This window comes from Pituophis catenifer, unplaced genomic scaffold (genome assembly GCF_029215685.1).
Source record: "Pituophis catenifer annectens isolate HBS135680 unplaced genomic scaffold, rPitCat1.0.hap2 SCAF_1, whole genome shotgun sequence".
NCBI classification, from domain to species: Eukaryota; Metazoa; Chordata; class Lepidosauria; order Squamata; family Colubridae; genus Pituophis; species Pituophis catenifer.
The window spans coordinates 8,505,376-8,529,675 of NW_027256881.1; the positions used below are offsets into that span (position 1 = coordinate 8,505,376).

The 24,300-nt window shown below is 43.4% G+C and overlaps 1 protein-coding gene across 2 annotated transcripts in view; it reads right to left on the reverse strand.

Moving 5' to 3' along the window:
• The window catches only part of CLUH (clustered mitochondria homolog), a 109,442-nt gene that overhangs the window by 24,702 nt on the left and 60,440 nt on the right, over positions 1-24,300 (reverse strand). For both annotated transcript variants that reach the window (XM_070932057.1, XM_070932056.1), the window contains exons 9-15: positions 19,006-19,098; positions 15,289-15,983; positions 9,333-9,559; positions 7,218-7,322; positions 6,918-7,018; positions 4,429-4,581; positions 451-513 (exon numbers count right to left, since the gene is read on the reverse strand). In XM_070932057.1, the coding sequence (XP_070788158.1) occupies positions 451-513; positions 4,429-4,581; positions 6,918-7,018; positions 7,218-7,322; positions 9,333-9,559; positions 15,289-15,983; positions 19,006-19,098 (1,437 nt within the window). The remainder of the gene's footprint in view (positions 1-450; positions 514-4,428; positions 4,582-6,917; positions 7,019-7,217; positions 7,323-9,332; positions 9,560-15,288; positions 15,984-19,005; positions 19,099-24,300) is intronic.

The following is a 24,300-nucleotide window of genomic DNA, read 5'->3' on the forward strand; positions in this document are numbered from 1 at the left end:
TGGCTAACCAAGAATGCTGGCTAAATGTCCCCTTTACTCAAGGAGCGACTTTTTTTTTCAGCTGTGCCAAAAACATCGCTGCAGAATCCACAACCTTCATCTGTTTTTTTCCCCCTTTCCTTTGCTTTTCAAAGAGGAAGCACCAGGGAAGATGGGGACCTGGGTGAGAAATCTTTGCAACAGATGCGCGCACACATTCATGCAAATGTTGCTGCAGCCATCAAGAGGGACTCCCTCCCCCCACCCCCGCACAGAGGCCTGTACCTATTTTAGGTCCTAATGAGATTGCATTTCCAGTTGCTAGGCAACAGTCCCAAGGGCCTAATGAGGAAATGGCTTCTCTTAGTTCAAGGAAGGAGACTGGGGAGGGTGGGTGGGTGGGGGGAGATAATCATGCTAAGGAAAGGGCAGCAAGTGATGACATTCAGAGCCAGATAACCCAATTCATACCTGCAGGTATATCTTGAAGATGTGCTTGGCTGACCGAGTGATCAGTTCCGTGATTCCTATTTTCTGTATTCCAAAGAACAAAAGCAGTTATTATAAAAGGATAGGGCTGGCCTATTAAAACAAAACTTCTCCAGTTCTACATATGATCTTGCTTGGCATTCTTTCTCTCAAAAGACAGAAATAATTCTGGATTCTTGATTTGGGGCTCAACTGGTATGTTAGAACTACATCTCCCAGAATTCCTTAGGCACCGCTCAGGTTGGCTCGAAATTCGGGAAACGTATGGCTTTCCCTAAAGAAAGAATGGTAGAAGTCCCAGGCTGCAGGAGTCACAAAAACTACTCCCCGTTTGAGACTGGTGGCTTTTCTAAATTAGGTGTTCTGCAATTGACAGTTTCAAAAGACCCAATTTTTATTTTATTCCTTTTAGATTTTTTTCCTCCCACCTTTATTGTTTTTATAAATAATTTAAGGTGGCAAAAAAATGCTCCTTCCTTCTCTTATTTTGCCTCACAACGATAAACCTTGTGAGGTGAATTGGGCTGAGAGAGAGAGAGTGAGTGACTGGCCCATAGACACCCAGCTGGCTTTCATGATAAAGTCATGGAGTAGAACTCACACTTTCCTGGTTTCTAGCCTGGTGCTTTCACCGCCACACCAAACTGGCTTTCTTAATGGAGCTTTTCAGCCCAAATCCTGCTTGCCTTTGCTATTTTCATAGCATCACTGAATGGAGACTCAAGTTACCCTACGGGCTGTGTTCACGCCGCACACTTTCCCAGAGCAATTAAAAACACAGTGGAGGTATCTGCATAATTAGTTTTAACCTTGATTTGTTTTTCTAGGTTAGCATACTGTGCAAACCTAGGCTTTGGGTTAAATTGATGATTCAAGTTTTGGGGAAATCTAAAAAAAAAAATAGATTCATTTGGTAACCAGCGTGTGATTACAATCTGTGTGTTGAGACAAACTGCTTGGTGTGAACTTCTAAACAGAGTCTTGTTGAAAACTTTCAAGGTTGCACTCGATGAGAATCCAATCTAGATGGGGTTTGATTACAATTCCCATAAACCTTAAAGCAGTGTTTCTCAGCCTTGGTAGCTTGAAGATGGGTGGACTTCAACTCCCAGAATCCCCCAGCCAGCAACGCTGGCTGGGGGATTCTGGGAGTTGAAGTCCACCCATCTTCAAGCTTCCAAGGTTGAGAAACACTGCCTTAAAGTAAAGGTTCCCCTCACACAGACGTGCTAGTCTTTCCCTACTCTAGGGGGCGGTGCTCATCTCCGTTTCAAAGCCGAAGAGCCAGCGCTGTCCGAAGACATCTCTATGGTCATGTGGCTGGCATGACTAAACGCCAAAGGCGCACAGAACGCAGTTACCTTCCCACCAAAGGTGGTCCCTATTTTTCTACTTGCATTTTTTATGTGCTTTCGAACTGCTAGGTTGGCAGAAGCTGGGACAAGTAACGGGAGCTCACCCCGTTATGCGGCACTAGGGATTCGAACTGCTGAACTGCCGACCTTTCGATCGACAAGCTCAGCATCTTAGCCACTGAGCCACCGCATCCCTTCCCATCAATCTTAGCATGCAAGTTAGTCAGGCAATATGACTGTTCTTGTTTCTTAACGTATTCAGAGGTAAACTGCTGCTGAATATGAAGGCTCCATCTGACAACCCTGTGCAACACATTAATCTATTTGGCTACACTGGAGGTAGCAAAATCCATCTGTGTTCTCTGAGTTTCTCTGGATCTCAGAGGATCTGCAGATTCCTTCAAGAGCTTTTCAACCTTCTTCTTGCTTTGCAGATCAAAATGCCAGCCTTAAGCTCTGCAGTTTCAAATAGTAAGGAAGCCATAACAAGAGAGAGATGTTCTCTATGGTTCCTGAGCCACTGTTATCAACCCACCAATCTCTAACCAGGAAAACCTTTATTTTTATGTGGAAGCCATCAGGTGTCCCAAAGGTGCTTTTTTTCAAGAGGCAACTGGACTTTCTTAGTTTTTCTTTGAAGATGTTTCGCTTCTCATCCAAGAAGCTTCTTCAGCTCTGACTGGATGGTGGAGAATGGAAGGATTTATATTCCATTTATATTTATATTCCATTCCCCACCATCCAGTCAGAGCTGAAGAAGCTTCTTGGATGAGATGGGAAATGTCTTCAAAGAAAAACCAAGAAAGTCCAAATGCCTCTTGAAAAATCATCTTTGGGATAATCATGACCTGGATGGCTGAGAATCTCCATAGACAACAAGCCATCAGGTGGAGAAGAAACACAATTGGGGTAAATTATCCCCATGACAGCAATAGTTAAAAAGATGGCTGTTGTAGCTAGGAGGGCTTTCGCATAACTACAAGTTGTGCACCAGTTATGCCCATTCCTGGACCAACGTGCCCTTCTCACTGTCACCCATGCCCTAGTAACTTCCTGTCTGGGTTATTGTGACTTCCTGTCTGGGTTATTGTGACTTCCTGTCTGGGTTATTGCGCTCCATGGCTTAGGATCTGGTTATCTACGGGATCGCCTGCTACCACCAATAGCCTCCCACCGGCCAGTATGCTCCCATAGAGAGGGGCTCCTCCGGGTGCCGTCGGCCAAACAATGTCGACTGGCGGCCCCTAGGGGGAGAGCCTTCTCTGTGGGGGCACCTACAATCTGGAACGAGCTCCCCCCGGAGATACGGAGGATCCCGGATCTGCGCACCTTCCGTCGCGCGCTCAAGACTTTCTTATTTTATCAAGCTGGCCTGGCCTAAACCTTCTCCCCTTTTAAATGTAAATTTTAATTTGTTTTTAAATTATTGGGTATTTTAAATTTGTCTCAGCCAAATTATTTAATTCGTTTTATTCTATTTTAAATTTTTGTATTTATGTGTTTTATTCTGTGGCTGTTCACCACCCTGAGTCCTTCGGGAGTAGGGCAGTATAGAAATCTAATAAAATAAATAAAATAAATAAAATAAAATTGTGAGGCACTCTACATGGGGCTGCCTTTGAAGAGTATCTGGAAGCTTCAGATGGTTCAGTATGCAGTAGCCTGAACAGTTTTGCACAAGCCTAGACTTGTGCATGTGTCATCACTTTTGCGGGTGCTGAATTGGCTGTCAATCAGCTTCCAGGTACAATCCAAGGTATTGGTTATCACTTTTAAAGCCCTACATGGCTTGGGTCCAGTCCAGGGGTGGGATTCAGCCGGTTTACACCGGTTCGGGCGAATCGGTAATTGCAAGGATTGGCTGGCCCCACCCCACCCCACCCCTCCCAGGAGTCTCCAGGCAGCCCATTTTGAATGTGAGGTAAGTGCAGGGGCCGCGCAGAGGTTCTGGGAAGGTGAAAAATGGGCCTCCCGGAAGTCTGGAAATGGGCCCGGGGGAGGCCGCTTTTGCCCTCCCGGAGGCTCTAGGAAAGTCTCCAGAGCCTGGGGAGGGCGAAAACGCCCCCACCCCCGGCATGGTGCAGGAGGTCGAGTAGGCCACGCCCCCCCCAGCAACCAGGCAGAGAACCGGTTGCTAAAATTTTTCAATCCCACCCCTGGTCCAGTCTATTTGAAAGGCTACTTCTCCCCTATTTCATCCACCTGGCTCACCAGGACAGGAAGGCAGGGTATCTTGTGGGCCCCATCAATTAGGAATGTACATCTAGTGAGACCACGAAAAAAGCCCTCTCAGTGGTGGCCCCTTCTCCGTGGAAAATTATTCCCCCCACCCCACCCCCCCGAGGTATGATTGATTCCCACCCTCTTCTGCCTTTCGGAATGCACTCAAAGACATAGGATTTACTTGGGGACCACAAATGGTGATGGAGCCAAGGTCGATATGGTTATGTTGCTGCTGCCGTAGGGAAGGGATGGTTTTATGGGTTCTCACATTGTGAATTTTTAACATTTTAAGCTGCCTGGATGCATCCGTATAGGAGTTGGATGGCCATATACGTTTGGTTTAATTAATTAGATGACAAGTGGGAAAAACCAGAAGGCTTACATAAATGTGATCAAGTTGATTCTGGGCGGGAGTCTCCAGGATGAAGGTGACCACTTTCCCCAGATAGCGCATGTTGATACCCCGCTGATGCATGGCTTCTGCTAAGGTGGTGCCATCCATTGGCAACATGGTGTGGTCGAGGCAGTCCTTGACCTTCAAAAGAAAATAAAATTGAAGAGTGGAAAAGTCTCTGTTGGAGAACAGCAAGGCAGTACAGGGTGGGGCCAACCGCTTCCTGTCTCCTCTTTCCATCTCTGGAGGTTCTTAAGCCATGGTGGCGCAGTGGTTAGAGTGCAGTATTGCAGACTACTTCTGCTGCCTGCCGGCTGCCTGCTGCCTACAATTTAGCAGTTCAAATCTCACCAGGCTCAAGGTTGACTCGGCCTTCCATCCTTCCGAGGTCGGTAAAATTAGGACCCAGATTGTTGGAGGGCAATATGCTGACTCTGTAAACTGCTTAGAGTGGGCTGTGAAGCATTGTGAAGCGGTATATAAATCTAAGTTCTATTGCTATTAAGAAGAAACTGAACATCCACCTATCTAGGCGATTCACTTAACAACTGTGGCAAGGAAAGTCTAAAATGGGGCAAAACTCACTCAACAAATTTCTTAACAAGATAAATTTTGGGCTCAATTGTGGTCGTAAGTTGACAACTACCTGTATTTTAGGATTGATGATGGTTGTATTTTAGGATTATGATAATGATTTATCACTTGTTGCTTGTCTTGTACACTCTCGTACACCAGAGACAAATTCCTTGTGTGTCCAATCACGCTTGGACAATAAAGAATTATATTCTATTCTATTTTCCCTCTCCATTGTTGGGATGGACAAGAGCAGGGGTCTCCAACCTTGGCCACTTTTAAGACTTGTGGACTTCAACTCCCAGAATTCCTCAGCCAGCATGAGAGTTGAAGTCCACAACTCTCCAAGGTTGGAGACCCCTGGACTAGAGGATCCTAGTGGCCTCCTCCAACTCCACAGTTCAACAATAACTCTTTTCTTTTCCTGTTCCTCAACCATGAGGCTACTGATGAAGGTTCTAATCCACTGCAATGGCCTTCTGAAATGAGGATGAGTGTCACAAGTTGCCAATCCCTGACTCAGAGGACAGGCCAAAGTCAGCTTTTTATATCAGATCATCCACAAAAGAGGAGGGGATTTAAAACCTCCCCCAAATAAGCAGCTTAGCAACCACAGAATATTCAAATTAAGCTTCTGAACACACATCCTTCAACCCAGTCAATCACCGGGGAATAATAAAGTAGGATTGTAACTTTGAAGTGGAAGGAAAGAAGATGCAGAGAAGAGGAAGACAGTTTTTCTTCCTCCTTGGTGTAAAACTTTCAGATCTGATGCAGAATCATTGCTGTTGGCTTCTTATTACATAGCTATGGTTTGGTTTGTCCCTCCTTTACCCAACTTGGATGCTTTCCAGCCATGTCACCTTCAGCTCCCAGAATTCTCCTGCCAACATGGTGGCCATTGCTGAGAATTCTGGGAGTTGGAGTTTATACATCTGGAAAATGCACAGGACGAGGGAGTCTGGTTTAGTCTATCATATTATTCTTTCAGGATATTTAACAAGATGCAAAGTAATTATTACCCATATCAATACTACTCATTTCTGTTTTTATATACAGTGATTAAATATATTAAATATAAGAGCCATGGTGGCGTAGTGGTTAGAATGCAGTATTACAGGCTAACTCTGCTAACAAGGCTCTTGTACAAGGCTCTTACAAGGCTCTAGTAAAAGCCTTGGTGGCGCAGCAGACTAAAGTGCTGTTAAGTAGCACCAGCTGCCTGCAATTACTGCAAGTTCAAATCTCACCAGACTCAAGGTTGACTCAGCCTTCCATCCTTTCGAGATAGGTAAAATGAGGACCGGGTTTGTGGGGGCAATAAGCTGTCTTTGTATTAAAAAAAAGAACACCGCTTGGGGGGGGGCGAAAGCCTTACTAAGCAGGTATATCCAAAAGTATGAAGGCTATTGCTTAATGCATTGTAAGCCGCCCTGAGTCTCCAGAGAAGGGCGGCATATAAATCGAACCAATAAACAAACAAACAAACAAACTGCCAGCCGTTCGATCCTGACTAGCTCAAGATTTGATTCAGCCTTCCATCCTTCTGAGGTGGGAGGCAATAGGCTGATTCTGTAAACCGCTTAGAGAGGGCTGTAAAGCACTGTAAAGCGGTATATAAGTCTAAGTGCTTGTGCTATATTGCTTTTGTGATGAGATTGGAGCATATATTGCAGTGAAGTATCTATTTGTAACTGAAGGTTTTAGCAGAAGTATGTGGTGGAATTAATTTCATTTCCTCTTGAAGAAATTGGGAATATCAAATCTTGTTAGACATGTGTATCATTATGCATATCAGACCTCATTTGCAAGCTCCAGGTGGGCCTTGTATTTGTTTTCTCCCCACCCTCTTAACCATGTTGCTTTCCCATGTCTGTTCCTTAACCTTTCGAATGTTCACTCACCAAGCCTGGAATTTGATACGATACTAGAAAAGCAGCTGCATCCTTCAGTAATCTCTTTTGATCCTGAATTTGCTCTTTGCTGGACTCTGGAAAGCGGACACCTGGGAGATAAGCAGATTGTGGGTTTTTTTCCCCTCCCTCTTTCAGATTAGACCGAAGCAAACCACTCCTGTCCCCCCATCTGCAAACTGCACCAAATCCCACCCTCAGTTCAAGGCTGGGCTGTTGAGATTGACAGCAAAGGTAGCAAAGACTAGGACCTGTTGGAAAATCCCAATCCACCTCAAACACGATCCTCACCTGGAGAGAAGATATCTGGATTAAACCGTATATCGAAGGACGTGTTACTGATGGAGCCAACAGCCTTGCAAGCATTCTGAATCACCTCTCTGCTTTTGGGGTCCACTGTGTGAGAAAAAGAGAACATGATGTGAATCAGGGTCCGAGAAACGTTTACAGACATTAAATTGAAAATCAAGGTGCATCCGTAAGCAAATCGTTCTCAAAGTTTATGGCGTGATCCAATTTGAGGAAAATTGTTGCTTTTTGTGGACCTGCTGCCCCCCCCCCCCAAAATAAATACTGCAGACATGGGAAACACAAGTACTCAATTTCTCTCAGTCCCAGAGCCCAGGTGGTCCAACTGAACTAGGAATGGAGTGGTCCAGGGTGTAGTTTCCCCCACAGCATCAAAGCACCTGGTGAATTTGTGCCTCTCTCTCTCTCTCTCATTCCAAGAGTCAGGGTGAGGCTATGGTGAACGACCTAGACTAGGACTGGAGACCCACATTTATGACCTGAAGGTATCTCACTGGGACTGAGAAGAACCCAGTTCTAGTCCATCCCTCAGCCATGAAAGGGCCAGTTGCGGCCCTTTCTTGATCAGGATTCCCTGTGCACAGTCACCCACGCCCTCGTCACCTCGCGCCTGGACTACTGCAACACTCTCTACATGGGGCTCCCCTTGAGGAGCACCCGGAGGCTCCAACTGGTCCAGAATGCGGCCGCGTGGGTAATCACGGGAGCCACCTGGCACTCCCACATAACACCGCTCCTGCGTGAGCTGCACTGGCTCCCAGTGGTCTTCCGGGTACGCTTCAAGGTGTTGGTTACCACCTTTAAAGCGCTCCATGGCATAGGACCTAGTTATCTTCGAGACCGCCTGCTGCTACCGATGGCCTCCCACCAACCTATGGGCTCCCACAGAGAGGGCCTCCTCGGGGTGCCATCAGCCAAACAATGTAGGCTGGTGACCCCCAGGGGGAGGGCCTTCTCTGTAGGGGCACCTACCCTCTGGAATCAGCTGCCCCCAGAGATAAGGAGAATCAAGACCTCGGTGCCTTCCACCGTGCCCTTAAAACTTTTTTTCAGCAAGCCAGGCTGGCTTAACATATTTTTTAACATATTTTTAAAATATTTTTAATTGGTTTGTTATCTTAAATTGGAGCCAAATTAATATATATCCTTTTAATTGTTTTTAATGTTTGTATTGTATGTTTTTATCTGGCTGTACACCGCCCTGAGTCCCTCGGGAGAAGGTGCGGTATATAAATTCGAAATAAAATGAAATAAATAAAATAAATGGACTCTCATAGAGCAACTGTGGGTCAGTTGTTCTCTCTCAATTCAACCTACCTTATAAGCAGGGGTGGGCTGCTGGGGATTCGCAGGGGTTCGGGAGAACCTCTAGCTAAGATTCTATGCAGTTCAAAGAACCCCCAAATCCCACTCCTGGCTGATCCTGCCCACCCTGCCCCTTCCCTCCCAGGAGTCCCCACGCGGCCCGTTTTGGATGCAGATAAGTGTAGTGCACGCGCGGAGGCTCACGGATGGCGAAAAATGGGCCTACCAGAAGTTCGGGAAGGGCCTCCGGAGCCCGGGGTGGGCAAACACCACCACCCTGCTGTAGTGCGGGAGGCTGACTAGGCCACGCCCACCATGGCCACGCCCACCCAGCAACTGTGCAGAGTACCCCTTGCTAAAATTTTTGAAGCCCACCCCTACTTATAAGGTTCTCCTGGGTGGAAAATGGAAGGAGGGACTACTACCCTGTTTCCCCGAAAATAAGACATCCGCTGATAATAAGCCCAAACAGGCTTTTGAGCCCGTGCACTAAAATAAACCTCCCCCAGAAAATATTCAAATGCAGAGCTGGAAATCAGGTAAGATAGCAAGAGGAGCACCATCTTGCTCCACATGCCCCAAAATAATAAGACCTCCCCGAAAATAAGGCCAAGCGCTTATTTCGGGGTTCAAAAAAATATAAGACAGGGTCTTATTTTCGGGGAAACATGGTACATATGCCACCTTGAGCTCCTGTATGAAAAACAGGATGTAAATCTAACCATAAATAAAACCACCTAGCATGTGAAAATAGAGAACATTGGAATGGATTCCCACCACGAGAGTTGATACCTGCTCCGTCATCTGATGCGATGGTCTCTGTGAGCTCTTTCACCTGCTCTAGACCAGGAGTACTATCTTCCATCTTGCCGTCTTCTAGTAGAGAGGTCTCCTTGTCTTCCACCCCGTTCTCTGGAAAAGTTGTAGGGCTGCTGCCGTTTCCCACCGAGGGGCTACTTGGCTTGTTCGCCTTTTGCTGCATTAACTGCAGAGCAGCCAACTTCATGAACATAAGATACCTATTGTAGATGGGGGAAGAAGAAGAAGAAAAGTTTATAGAACTGAATGGGGTTTTATTGGATTTTTTGTCAATTTTATCATGGACTTTGTTTTTAACGGTCTGTTTTATTGTTGTGATGACAGGGCATATTGAGGCATGAGGGACCAGGAGTTTCTGGAGAACATTAAAAAGGTAAAGGTTCCCCTTGCACATATGTGCTAGTCATTCCCGATTCTAGGGGGCGGTGCTCATCTCCGTTTCAAAACCGAAGAGCCAGCGCTGTCTGAAGACGTCTCCATGGTCATGTGGCCGGCATGACTAAATACCAAAGGCGCATGAAACACTATTACCTTCCCACCAAAGGTGGTCCCTATTTTTCTACTTGCATTTTTTATGTGCTTTCGAACTGCTAGGTTGGCAGAAGCTGGGACAAGTAACGGGAGCTCACTCCATTATGCGGCCCTAGGGATTTGACCCACTGAACTCCCGCCCTTTTGATCGACAAGCTCAGCGTCTTAGGAGCCTACAAAGGCATCACAGAAAGCGGCTGAACTAATGATTTTGTAACTCTGCAAAAATTGTAAGGATGGGAATAAGCAACACAAGATCCTTCCATTTCCCTGAAAAATACACACAGATGCACCTTTTTTGGGGTGGGGAAATGGAGAAGCCGGCCCAAAATCAAGCTGCAGATTTTCAGGATCAAAGCAATTAAAACTTGGAGGTGCAATTTCTTAGTTTTTCTAAAAATCCACAGCAAACAGACCCTCACTGTTTTTAGGGTACTTCTGAACACGACAAACCAGAACATCTCTTATTTAAAAGGATATATAAAACAAAGGTGAATCACCGCAGTGCTTTAATTAGTAACACAATTGAGTTGGTTAGGTGAATCTGGCTTCCCCATTGACTTTGCTTATCATAAAGTTGCAGAAAGTGACCATATGACCTTGGGACACGGCAACGGTCGTAAGTATTAGTCAGTTGCCAAGCGTCTGAATTTTGACCGACCATGGGGATGCTGCAACGGTCGTTAAGTGTGACAAAGGATCATAAGTCACTTTTTCCAGTGCCGTTGTAACTTCGAACGGTCATTAAACCAATTATTGTAAGTTGAGGACTAATTAGTAAGGAACTCTACGGCCCCTCGTTTTTCTGAAAATAAGTTTGAAATAAAATCTGCTTTTTCCTATATTCAAATTATGGAAGGATTTTGCTTCCATGTAATAAACATTTCAGAAGTGTAGAAGCAACGTATCTTCGCTGACTCTCCCACCTTTTAGACCCAGATTCTCTGCTCTTGCAGGCAACCGACTGCTTAAAACAAGGTATTCTTTGTCTCCAACCTGTTTGTCACACCCATGCTCCATTATTTGGTGTGGCTTTTCCCTACGCTCACTGGAGCATGAATTTCTTAGCCCCTTGGGCCACTTCCCAGCTGCAAGAGTAAGATTTTGATGTTTAACTGATGCAACTGGAAAAAAAAAAAAGCTGTTTGTGAAGACAGGAATGAATGGAGAAACATTTCTGGAACCGGAGGCTTTTAACTGCCAATTTTACAAATGGATTTAACAGCAGGCGTTAAAAAAATAGAAAGAAAAAAGAACCACCTCAAAATGGCTGCTGCACCTGCACGAATGAAGCCACGTCCCCTTTTAAGTGTGTCCAAAGGAGGCGTGGCTTTGATCGTATCATTTATAGCTGGACTTTTCTGACCAAGAGTCACAGATGCCCCTGAAAAGGTACAGCACAGTATGATGCAGCACAGAAATCACATCCAATCTAGACGATTGCTTTTGCTTGCTTACTAGTGGTTTTTTTTAAAAAAAAGATCCATTTGTGCCAGTTGAATTTAGAAAATGAAACTGTCTGCTAATACCCAAGCCAGATGTGCAAATGGACCTCTGAGATTCCAGCTTTCTTGATACTTTCAGGGGCAATGAACCTGCCTCTTCTTGTTCCTGAATTTTCCAGAAATACTGTGCACAAATGTTCAGAGTTAACATTTTAAGGCTTAGAATTATTTTAGTTCCCCCTCCTTTCACAGAATAGTTTTAAAAATGTTGTTTCAAAAATACAGAAGTGCAGCTCTGTATATTGGTTTATCTTATTTTGACCAACAACCAATTTATATTCAGTTGCAGGCCAGAATGCCTTTAATTTATGGGAAAAGTCATAAAAAGAAACCTTGCTAGAATAGACAACCGGGATCAATTTGAGATGGTTAAGTTTAGAGCTTTGCAGAGGAAATTTTGCTAACAAATCTGGAGCCTTTAATTTTGGAAAGTGTTATATATGAAAATGTTTTGTGTTTAAGAAACACTGGTTGATTTTAATCTATGACCTTAAATGTTGTTGGTAATAGATGTTTTGTACGCTGCCTTTGGAATGAGGTATCAGTAAAGCATATACATTATATAAATACATTTTATATAAATCTAATAAAACAAACAAAAATTTTAATTAGCAGTTTCATATTTCCTCCCTTTTCTATGAAGTTATTAATGTAAATACACAGAGGTGAAACCTGTAAAATAAAGTATTTCTGGTGGGGTTTTTTTTTCCCTCTTAGGTTGTTTTTTAATTATCTTTTGAGTTAATGACTTTAAAATTTAATTGTTTTGTGAGGTTCCAGGAAGCTTCAACTGATATTTAAGGCAAGAAATCTTTTCGGAATAGAAATGGCTCCTTAAGATCTCTGAACAGTTAGCATGTTGCACAATCACAAGATGTACCCAAACAGAACCTCAACCATCACCTGCAACTCCTAATTAAGGAGAATACAGGTTGTCCTCAAGTTACAACCATTCATTTAGCGACTCTTCAAGATTGCTGAAGAAAGTTACTTATGACTTCGCACTTATGACCCCTGCAGCATCCTCATTGTCACGTGATCAAAATTTGGGCATTTGGCAACTGGCATGTATTTACAATGGCTGCAGCATTCGGGGGAGTCATTTGATTGCCATTTGCAACCTTCCTAGTCAGTTTCCTACAAGTGAAGACAATGGGATGAGTCGGATTCGCTTAATGACCGCCTGATTCACTTAACAACTGCAATGATTAGCTTAACAACTGTGGCAAAAAAGGTTCATAAAATCGGTTGTGACTCTCCTAATAACTTCCTTGCTTAGCAATGGAAATTCTGGTTCCATTTGTGTTGTAAGTCGATCACTACCTGTAACTAGGTTCATCATAATAAACTACACCAGGTTAAAATGAGATTGGGAGATTGAACATGCTGCATTGGCTATGCGTGGCTTTAAGCTATGATTCAGTTTATTTTAGGCACAGCATGTTCGCTAGCCTAGATTCAGGGTTTGGGACATTGGGTGAACTCCAGCAAAGAGCAACAAGGACAACAGAAAACTCAAAGGAGGAATCTGGATTCCTAGATCTTCTTCTACTCCCGTACAGAGTTGAAGAAGCTTCTTGGATGAGAAGTGAAATGTCTTCAAAGAAAAACCAGAAAGTCCAGTTGCCTCTTGAAAAAAAAGCACCTTTGGGACAACCAGGACCTGGATGACTGAGAATCTCCACAGACATCTTCCCTTCATGTTGAAACAGAATGCCTTGGAGGTCCAACATGCCAAGTATGTAGTAAATTATTATTTATTATTCAGCGGTTACATTTTTATTACCTCTTTCCTCCGAGAGCTCAAGGGAGGTCTTTCTTAATTTGTTTGCCACAATTCTTTTGGGAGGGTAGGCCAGACTGAGAAGCCGGCTATTTTCTGACAATGCATTTAATATTTGAAATAACCCATTGTCAAGATTTGTGCAACAGATGCAGCCCTCGGCGAACAAAAATGACTGAATTCACACAATCTGCTAAGTCACCAAAGAACTGTGGTTAACATAAGCCACACAACTGTTAGGACTTCACTTGATCTGATTATTCATTAAGCTAGTCTCCTTGCTGAATGGGGATCTGGTACTGGAATTCTTTGGTCCATGTTCAATACCTCAACAAAATTACACTGGTACTGGAATTGATAGATGTCTTGACGTTTTGTGGGAAATCCTGAGTGGTGGAAAGTAAGCTTACCAATATATTAAACTGAACTTTCCTTCAAATAAAATTGAAAGCTTCTTAAAGGCCATGAAGAAAACCTTGTGCCAACTAACCTGCAGGCCCCAACAGGGTTGTGGCACTTGGGAGGTGGCTGATAGAAAACACCCCACCCTTTCCTTCCTGCTTAGTTTTCTTTTAATTGAAATTTTAAACTTACGATCCTTATTTTAATGTTTCAAAGTGTGTATGAACTGAATTTCTGTAAGCTGCCTGGAGCCGCCCTCTGACGAGATGGGCAGCATACAAGTTTAATTAATAATTAGGCTGTTGGTTTGAGCTCCGAGCTTGGCAATTTGGTTGCAAACGTTTCATCACCATTTGAGGAAACATAGTCAGTGCGCTTTGAATTGTGCTTGTCTGTCAGAATACTGGTCTTTAAATACCTTTTTATGAGATGCAGTGTTCTGATAGACGAGCACAACTCAAAGCGCACTGATGATGTCTCCTCGAATGGTGACGAAATGTTTGCAACCAAACTGCCAAGCTTGGAGCTCAAACCAATAGCCCAACTACCAACCCAAGCTACTAATATTAAAACACATTTAATTAATAATAAATAAATAAAGTATTATATGGTTAATCCTCAAGTTATGAATGTCATGGAGCCTGCCCATTACATTCGTAACCCGAGGATTCGTTGCAGTGAATCACATCAAACGAACATGATCACTCCCTGTTTTCACCCACGCATTCGCTAATTGAGTCATTCACAAGTTATTACGTGCACATGAGGTATGTCAGGGTGGGGAAGACCATGGGGACCCAGCGATGGAACAGGCTACCTACTTCAGACCACCCAAAGCCTCCCCTGACCCACTGAGATACCTCATGCTCCTCCCCTGGGGTCCCCACAATTGTTCCCCTCCCCATCCTACCGCGTAAGGTCACTTACGTTGTGAAGATCTAGCGAGCTGTCTCCTGTTCAGCCTCTTTGCCGCGGGTTCTTTGCCTGCTTACAGTCTGGGCGCGAAAAGCATTTACAAGCTGACAAAACTTTGGGGCAATGAAATCGCATTGCTTCAACTCTCCCATTGGCTTGCAAACGCTTTTCGCGCAGAGACTGGAAGCTTCTGGGAGGCCGTGATCTTGCATGAGGTAGTCATCAACTCCACTGAGCCCAAAATTTCTGTTGCCAAGTGAGACATTTTGTGAGTTTTGCCCCATTTTACAATCTTTCCTGCCACAGTTGCTAAGTGAATCACTGCAGTTGTTAAGTTAGTAATACAGTTGTTAAATGAATCTGGCTTCCTCATTGACTTTGCTAGTCAGAAGGTCGCAAAAGGTGATCGCATGATCCCGGGACATTGTGACCGTCATAAGTATGAATCAGTTTGTCAAGCAGCTGAATTTTGATCACATGACCGTGAGGAACGCTGCAACGGTTGTAAATGTGGATAATGGTCATGTCGCTTTTTTCAATGACGTTTCAATTTTGAACGGTCCCTAAATGAACTGTTGTAAGTCGAGGGCTACCTGTACTAACTTAACTGTAGTGATTCACTTAACAACTGTGGCAAGGAAGGTTGTAAAATGGGGGCAAAATTCACTCAAGAACCGTCGTGCTTAGAAATGGAAATTTTGGTCTCAACTGTGGTAGTAAGCCGATGACTACCTGTAGTAAGAGGGGAGCAAACTCAGGGAGCGAAGGAGAAAGAAATACCAAGGTGATTCACCTATGTTCCACAAAGGCATCAACCAACTCTTGCCGGAGACAACAAAGCTTGTGCCGGTGTTGCTTGGGGAAGCCCATCTTCTGACATTCTTCTGGCATTTCTTCCCCCTCCACCGGCAGAAAATTCAGGTCGGGGGGAAAAGTGCGGAGCAAGTCAAGGATGTAATGACGCCCATCGTTGCCAATGATCCCCTTGCATTCCACAGAAGAACACAACTCCACCTCCTCGCTCTTGTCGTTGAGTACCAGGTGTTTCTGGATCTTCAACGGCCGGCTGGTTTTCTCCAGCAGCTCCAGATACTTGGGGTGGGAGACAACTGTCTTGCCAAAGTCTATGGAGCCGTAGATGACACTCTGTTCTTGCTCCCGTTCCAGAATGCCTGGAATGATGGACTGAGCCGTCACCCGGTACCCTCGGTAGTCCACCACCACTGTGCCCAGGGTGTATAGTCCTTCAATGTCCACAGCATTGTATGTCCGGACCCCATTGAGGTCATTGGTTGGGGCCACGTAAGCGGCCACATCTCCTCCAAAGTCCTTATAGTGGTCCCGGACGTCAAAACCTAAGCTGAAGAAGATGTTGTTCCAGATAAACATCTGCATCTTGGTTTCCTCGCTCGGATTGATAGCCATCACGTTGCCATCGATGACGGCCATCGCACCTCTGGTAGCCGCTGCGGTGAAGTCACTGTGAACCTGAGAAGGGTGAAACAGTCAAAGGATGACTAGATTGCAAGAGCGGTCACATTCCTTACTTTAGTCAAGTATTCTGCATGTCTGTTTCCAAGTACAGGTGCTCCTCCTTCATTTAATGACCAATGGAAGTTGCAACGGCACTGAAAAAAGTGACTTAGGACTGTTTTTCACATGACGGTTGCAGTATCCCCATGGTCACGTGATCAAAATTTGGTTGCTTGGCAACTGACTTGTACTTATGACGGTTGCAGTGTCCCAGGGTCATGTGATCCCTTTTTGTAACCTTCTGACAAGCAAAGTCAATGGGGAAGCCAGATTCACTTAACAAACAGGTTATTAACTTAACAACTGCAGTGATTCGCTTAACAAATGTGGCAAGAAAAGTCGTAAAAAGGTTGCAAAATTCACTTAAGAGCTGTCTTGCTTAGCAGCAGAAATTTTGGGCTCGATTGTGGTCGTAAGTTGAGGACTATCTGTATAACCCAACCCTTCTGCTTTTGCTTAAAAAGGACTTCATTGGAAAATGCTCTGTTACAGAACCTGGGTGACTGCTATCAATCAAAAACGCTGGATTTGCACACTGGTCCCAGAGCCCACATCTGCGCAGCACACTGTCAAATCCCATGCACCTGGACAAGATTAAGCAAGCCAGAACTGCACATGATTTTGGCAAAGCTCCTTTAATGCTAGGCTAGGGAGAATATAGCTTCTTGCAAACGCTGGGATCACTTTCCCAGCTTCCCTTATAATTAAGGCTGAAGCTCTTTGAAGGAAAAGTTTCTTCCCAGGCTCCTGGCCACCTGGGCTAAATTGCCCTTCGTGAGAGAAGCTGCCAGCTCATTCACCTGACTCTCGCCTGCGATCGTTTCCCTGCCTTTCCCAGCCTTGTTCAACTCTCCCCTACTCACGAAGCGAGGGCTCAAACGGTGAACACATTCCAGATGACACAGAAGATCACGTCTGATGGTGGGTTCTCAATCCCCCCTCTTTTTTAGATTGACTAGTAGTGCTTGGTCAGATTTGTTTTTGGTTGCAAAAATGAATGAAATGTTTTCACAGTTGCCCACCTGGAGTAGAACTATTGCATGCAAAAACCTAATCATTTCCATGGCCTACCCTGCCTCCTCTCCTCTCCTCTCCTCTCCTCCTTTCCTTTCCTCTTCTTTCCTTTCCTTTTCTCTCCTCTCCTTTCCTTTCTTCTCCTCTCCTTTCCTTTCCTTTCCTTTCCTCTCCTCTTCCTTTCCTTTCCTTTCCTCTCCTCTCCTCTCCTTTCCCCTCCCCTCTTTCCTTTCCTCCTCCCCTCCCTTCTTTTAATCTCAGCTGTATTTTTGATCATGGCGATATCTATTTTTCCCACAACAATTCTTTGCTTATACTGCATTTTTTTTATACCTGCTTTTATTTATTTGCATTCGTAAGTTTGGTTTTTTTTTTTCATTTTGGTCATTGTACATTTTAAAAAAAAAACACAACATAAAAAAGGAATCCTCCAAGATATACCAAGATCACAACAAAAAGGGGAAAGCTTTTTTCTTAGATTCCATCCTGTCAAGCTGCAGAATATAACAGAAAACATACTATCATGAAATAACTTTTTTTTAAAAAAAATAAAGGGACCAACCTAATTTCGCTTTTTCTTATCGTTTACATTTTAGGCCTCCGATATATAGAATCAGGAACTAAGGCTCTGGTGCTAACTGAAGGACACTAAATCATTCACTGCATCAACAATCGGAATTTAGAAGTTGTTGTGATTCACCTCAGTGCTTCCCAACCCTGGCTACTGTAAGATACATGGACTTCTAATCTCAGAATTCTGGCTGTGGATGAACTTCTACTATGCTGGCTGGGGAATTCTGGGAATTGAAGTCCACACATCTTAAAGTTGCCAGGATTGAGAAAGACTGAACCAATTTACTGTGTTTCCCTGAAAATAAGACCCTGTCTTATATTTTTTTGAACCCTGAAACAAGCGCTTGGCCTTATTTTTGGGGAGGTCATTATTTTGGGGCACGTGGAGCAAGACGGGGCTCCTTTTGCCGTCTTACCTGATTTCCAGCTCTGTCTCCCTAACCAGAGGAAATGGCGGGGACCGGCTGTGCATGCGTTTAAATATTTTTGGGGAGGTCTTGTTTTCGGGAGAGGGCTTATTATCCCGGGAGGTCTTATTTTCGGGGAAACACGGTAATACTACATCTGTTAGCTTCCAGATGTATATAACTTCACCTTCCACCTATTCCAACCAGCATAGTCTAAACAAGGTTGTGTAAAAGTTGTAATCCCATAGATTTAGGCTGCCAATTCTTCTAATTCTAGTAGTTTTAGGCTGCCAATTCTTGACCTACCTTGACTGGCAGTGGCCATTAGTATCCTCCTCCCCCCCCCACCCACCCCCCAAGTCTTCCTGGAGATATTATTGACTGAACTTTGGACAAAGTAGCAGTTCTGATGCTAAAGTAGATATTCTTCTCTATCACCTTTAGTCAGACGGACAATTTGCATCTCCCATTATCTGGAATTTAACTAGGGAAGCTAAGGATTAACCTTAGAACTTTTGGTATGCCAAATTACAAACAGCAAACCTTTGACCGCTAACCTGTGATCTCTTTCTTAATGAGAATCTGAGAGGTTTGGGACTAAAACAGCTGCGGTCACCTCTTATGCAAGGAGTACCCAACCTTTTGCAATTTACCTTTGCTTTCAGCAATCCAGTGGCTTATTTCAACCGATTTTAGGGAAAGGATTAGTCCTGTAAACTTTAATTATTGACCAAAGGAAGCAAATTTATCTTGTATAACTGGCAATTCTACTTCTGCGTCTTGCCTTAAACCAGACTCCATGCTCCTGCTGAAAAGCAGCCTAGGAGACAATTAGCAAGTTCTCATTTAGCATTGAGCACAAAAGTAAAATTTAACTTGGGTTTCATCCTTTAGAATGATAAGGACTAGAAACCTGTGCTTGTGTTTGTTATTGCTGTGTCTTTCTGGATTTTGTCTATTTCCCTGCAGGGTTTGAAATTTACCTTAAAGATCGCTCGCTCCCTCAACAATCTTTCCGGCAGATTTTTGCGTGGCAGTTCTCGGGTTGTCTGCAATTCTTCATTCCAATCTCTGGTCTGAAAGGAGATCAGGGAAGAGACTAACTGTATTAAATGCAAGCACACAAAGACACCAACTTTCCAGAGGTGGGATTCAGCCGGTTCGGGCCAGCTCGGGCGAACCGGTAGTAGCGACCTGCAAGTGGGCCCACCTACCCGCCTGGGCACAATCCCGTCCTATATCGCAGTGTTTTGTGATGCCGCACAAATGTGTGGACGGCGCACACGAGGGAATTGCTGTGTTGTTTGACGTTGCACGCGTGTGCTGATGGCGCACATGAATTGCCGTGTTTTGTGACACCGCATGTATGCTTGCTCACATTTCTGGTGCTGGGCGAACCGGTTGTTAACAGTATGCGAAGCCCACCTCTGCAACTTTCCAACATTGGGCAGAAATACAGAACACGGCCATCTGCTATTCTCTTCGGTTCACTGAAAGTTTCTGGCTTTTTGAAACCACGTTTCCTTTTTCAGCTGAGCTACTGCATTTCATTCTACCGTATTAACCAGGATTATCTGTGCCTTGCCAGTTCAAATGGATCAAGAAATGGTGGCTTCTCAGCAGTAAAACTGGGCACGTGGCTCATTTGCAAGAGAACAGTCATGAGCTTTTTATTCGTTTTTTTATTTATATATCAAATTTAGGCGGGGGGTGGGGAAATCCCATCTCTCTCACAGAGCAGCTTTTATTTTAAGAAGGCGGGAACTGATTTTTTTTGCATCTACCTTATTAACCTTGTGTGTAAACATAATTTAGCAGCTCCTAAAAATACTACAGTAAATAGTTTAATGTGATTTGAAGAGAGCGGGTAATATATGCCATTTAAATTCAATTTGCATTGATTTATATAATTTGCGTTGCTGTAAACTGACACAAATGACACAGCTGAACGAAGATGAAAAAAAAAAATCAAGAATATATCAGCAACAACAAATGGTATTAAATGTGAGTAGTATCCAAACGTGAAAATGTCTGCTAACTGAGGTTTGTTAAAACAATTATTTATGGGGTGTGAACCACATAATGTACTCTTATTCGCTAAGTGACTTTAAAGGATCAGTACACTTTTCTTTTTTCTGTAAAAAAATGAGGTTTTAGTCCCTAAAAGGGCTTCTCAAAGCTCTTGACTAAATGGAAGGAGACATAACAAGCACTTAAACAAAGACCTTAAAGTGAAACGGAGCTGAATTACAACCTTAAATCATACATTAAAAGCACCTTTCAAGACTGCAAAGAGCTGTTAATGTGTGTCAAAATAAACAGATGAAACAGTTCAAAACTAAAATATTTATTTTAGTAAAACTGCACTTTTTTTTTTGTCTATGGAGATTCTCAATCACCCGAGTCATGGTTGTCTCCAAGGTGCTTTTGGGAAAAGGCAAATGGAGTTTCTTGGTTTTTTTCCCTTGAAAACATTTTGCTTCTCTTCCAAGAAGCTTCTTCAGTTCTGACTGAATGGTGGGGAATGGAGGGATTTATATCCTTTGCAGTCATCTGGTCGTTAGCACTCAGAAGGTCAGTTGTTAGCTCTCTGAGAGTCGTTGAGACCTCTGGAAATTATCTGTATGTATCCTCAGGGTCACCTGAATCAGAGTGCAAATGGGTGTGGAATCTTCTTGGGACTGCTGAAAGGATTGTGTCTAAACAAGAGGTAAGTGGTGTCGAATCCCCCCCTCCCCACCCCCCCTCCCCCCGTTGAGAGTGCTGTTCAATTTTCACATAGATAACTTCTTTAATCCCTCTTTCTGAGCCCTGGTGGTGCAGTGGTTAGAATGCAATATTGCAGGCTGACTGCCAGCATTTCGATTCTGACCAGTTTAAGGTTGACTCAGCCTTCCATCTTTCCAAGGTCAGTAAAATGAGGACCTAGATTGTTGGGGGCAATTTGTTGACTCTGTAAACCACTTAGAGAAGGCTGTAAAGCACTGTGAAGCGGTATAGAAGTCTAAGTGCTACTGTTATTTCAAACCAGTGGTCATCTCTGTACAGAATGTGGACTTTGCTGTCTTCAAAAGAACAATCTTTGTATTTTAGATGCAGATGGACTCCTGAATCTTATCACGATGGGTTTTTTTTCTCCTGTGTTGTATCATAGGTTTGTGAAGTGATTGTTTTGTTTCCCCAATATATATTCTGCATGTGTCTCATTGCATTGTATTGAATCTATCACATTGCTCAGTTTGTATCTGGGTGTTTTATTCTTGGGGTGGACAAACTTCTGCTTTAATGTATTCTTGGGTTTAAAGTGTGCACAGATGACGTGTTGGTTGAAAATCCTCCTGAACTTTTCAGATATTCCTGCAACTTATGGAATGACAACATTGCTTCGCTTGTGGTTCTCTTTGTTTGCGGGAACTAGGTGATTTCTAGTCTGATGAAAAGTGTTCCAATATCTCAGGGGCTGCCACAAAGAAGAGGGAGTCAAGCTATTCTCCAGAGGACCTGAGGGCAGGACAAGAAGCAATGGGTGGAAACTAATTAAGGAGAGAAGCAACTTAGAAATAAGGAGAAATTTCCTGACAGTTAGAACAATGAACCAGTGGAACAACTTGCCTCCAGAAGTTGTGAATGCTTCAACACTGGAAGTTTTAAAGAAGAGATTGGACTGCTACATTTGTCAGAAATGGTTTAGGGTCTCCTGCCTGAGCAGGGGGTTGGACTAGAAGACCTCCAAGGTCCCTTCCAACTCTGCTATTCTATTCTATTCTCTTTTTTGTCTATTATGGAGAAACTCTATATCTATAAACAAATCCATACATTATCAGAATTTCAGTTCTGGTATCAGCAAAAGTCCATTAAGAGTTATCAGAAATAACTGCATAGCTATTTTAAGCTTGATCCAAAAAACCAACTTTTTATTGTTCCTTTTACTTTGAACAATCCTAATCTTTAGTCCACCCAAACAATGTCATAGGACTTGATTTATTTTCATTTCTTCTTTATCCCTTCTCATGAGAATCTTCAAAGTTTTAACAACTCTCTTTTGTAAGTGGAATATAGAAAAATTATCCAGGTCACTCTCTTGGTTTATTGCATGTCCCTTTTAGTTATTAAAATAATCATGTAGTTTCTTTTGTATGTCTTTGTAGAATCTTTGTTCATGTAATTCTTGTAGCCTGTCACTCAGTCTTTGTCAGGTAAAACCTGTGCCTCTTTTCTAACATTATTTGGTCTATTCCTTGAGGCAAATATCGCTGTTGACATTGTTAATATTAATTTTTGACTCAATTTTTTAAAATTCAATATTTCCAGTGTTAAGAATATTTTACATCAGTTTGTAACTGTTAATCATATTTGGGTGCTCTTCTTTAATTGAAATTTTTAGTTCCCTCTAGTGTCCAATTTTTAAAATCTTATTATTATTATTTTAAATCAAAACAATTTAACTTTCCCACAGGAAGTATTCATTATAATTAATTTAAAAAATCTTATTTCAAATTTATTTGGACCCTTAATTCATTTATAACTTTCTAAAATTAAAAATAGCTTTTTGCTGTTTATTTCAATTTCTTTTTTAAGGTCTAAATCTTGTAGTTAGAATTCCTTTCATTAAGGATTGAATTACTAGTGTTTTCATATCTGTCTCTCCAAAGGTTTCTAATAGCTGAGAAATAGTTAGTAAGCAATTTCTGAATGGGATTGGGAAAGTAAGTATGCAAGATGTCAGCGTCCCAGCACTGACATATATAAAGAGAGGAGAAGCTTGAACTTTTGCCTACTAAATCCCTTTGAAGATTCTGTCTCCTCGAAGATGGGAGGGGGGGAGACATTCCTGTGATCTGACGAAGAAGAGATGAGGAAAGTGGCTTGGAAGATGGCCAATGAGAAGCAGAGAATTGGGGATCGGAAAAGGAGGGATTGAGGGGTAAAGGTCAGTACTGACCACGAAAAAACCCAGGATCAGATCGCCGTGCTCAATAAAGAGAAAATTTCCTCAAAGATCGGCAGTTTGGAAATTCATTTATTTTGAGATAGCATCGAAACCTGACACAAATCTAGTGTCCTTTTAAGATGCCAACCATGGTTTGAACAAGAGGGCTATTACTTTGTCTCCCAGTGCTCAAAACTTATTTTTGTTTTGTAGTGTTCTAGAGAGGAACAACTATCACTTGTGGACAATCTCCCATCCACTCTTTGTTCAGAGAGATGTGAAGAGCCCATCTATTCATCAGCTCTTTGTTTTTTGCTATGATTGACTGCTCTACTTTTCACAGGCCTGTCTTCAGTTTGTCATTTCTTCCTCCTTTTCTCCTTCTGATCTTTAATTATAGTAGAAACAAGAAACTGACCAGAGGTTATCAGTTTTCCTTTGGTCTCATCAGGCCTCAAGACATTTGGTTCTCAAAGTAATTCCCGCCCCTCAACCCCCATGAGACTTAAAAAGTGTTGTGGCCTATCGGTTGCCGGCCCCTCCAGCAGCCGAATCAGATGAGGAGGAGGCAGCAGCGTGGGAGTTAGGGCCAACATCAAGGCAACCTGAGAGCTCTGACGGGGAAGAGGGAATGGAGCTGGCAGAGAGAGAGAGAGAGAGAGAGACAGAGGCGGAGCCTGGGCCATCTCAGATGGACAGCCCCCAGGTCTGGAGGTGGCTGATGAGGAAGAGGAGGAACAGCTGGGTCCAGTGCCTGACGTGCGGCTGTGCAGAAGGGTGGAAGAACAACTGATGACCACCTTTTACTGGTCCACAATAGAAAGAATCCCCACTTATTGCATCACAGTATGGCATGCTGGTCTGACAGCCACGGATAGAAAAACATTACAGAGGGTGGTAAGCACAGCACAAAACATCATGGGCCGTCCCCTGATACCACTAGATGAGATCGCTAAGGCTCGTTGCCTTAGAAGAGTGAGGAAAATTCTCAGGGACGACTCTCACCCTGGTCATCACATCTTTACCCTCCTACCATCGGGAAGGAGATATAGAAGCATAGCCAGCCGCACAAACAGGCTGAAGAACAGTTTTTTATCCGTGGGCTGCCAGATTCCTGAATGAGAAATAACATCATAACTACGTAGTATGATGGACTGCAGGGCCGGTGCAACGTGTAACATATTCACACTGGTGCAACAGAACTGGGTGTTTTGTTAATATGATTTATTGGGTTAGGGATTTTCTGTCTTCACTGTGAGTTGTATTGTGTTGGAGGTGTGTGCACTGAGGGAGCTCAACCAATCGCATTGTACATACGTTGTGCACTGACAATAAAGATTTGAATTGA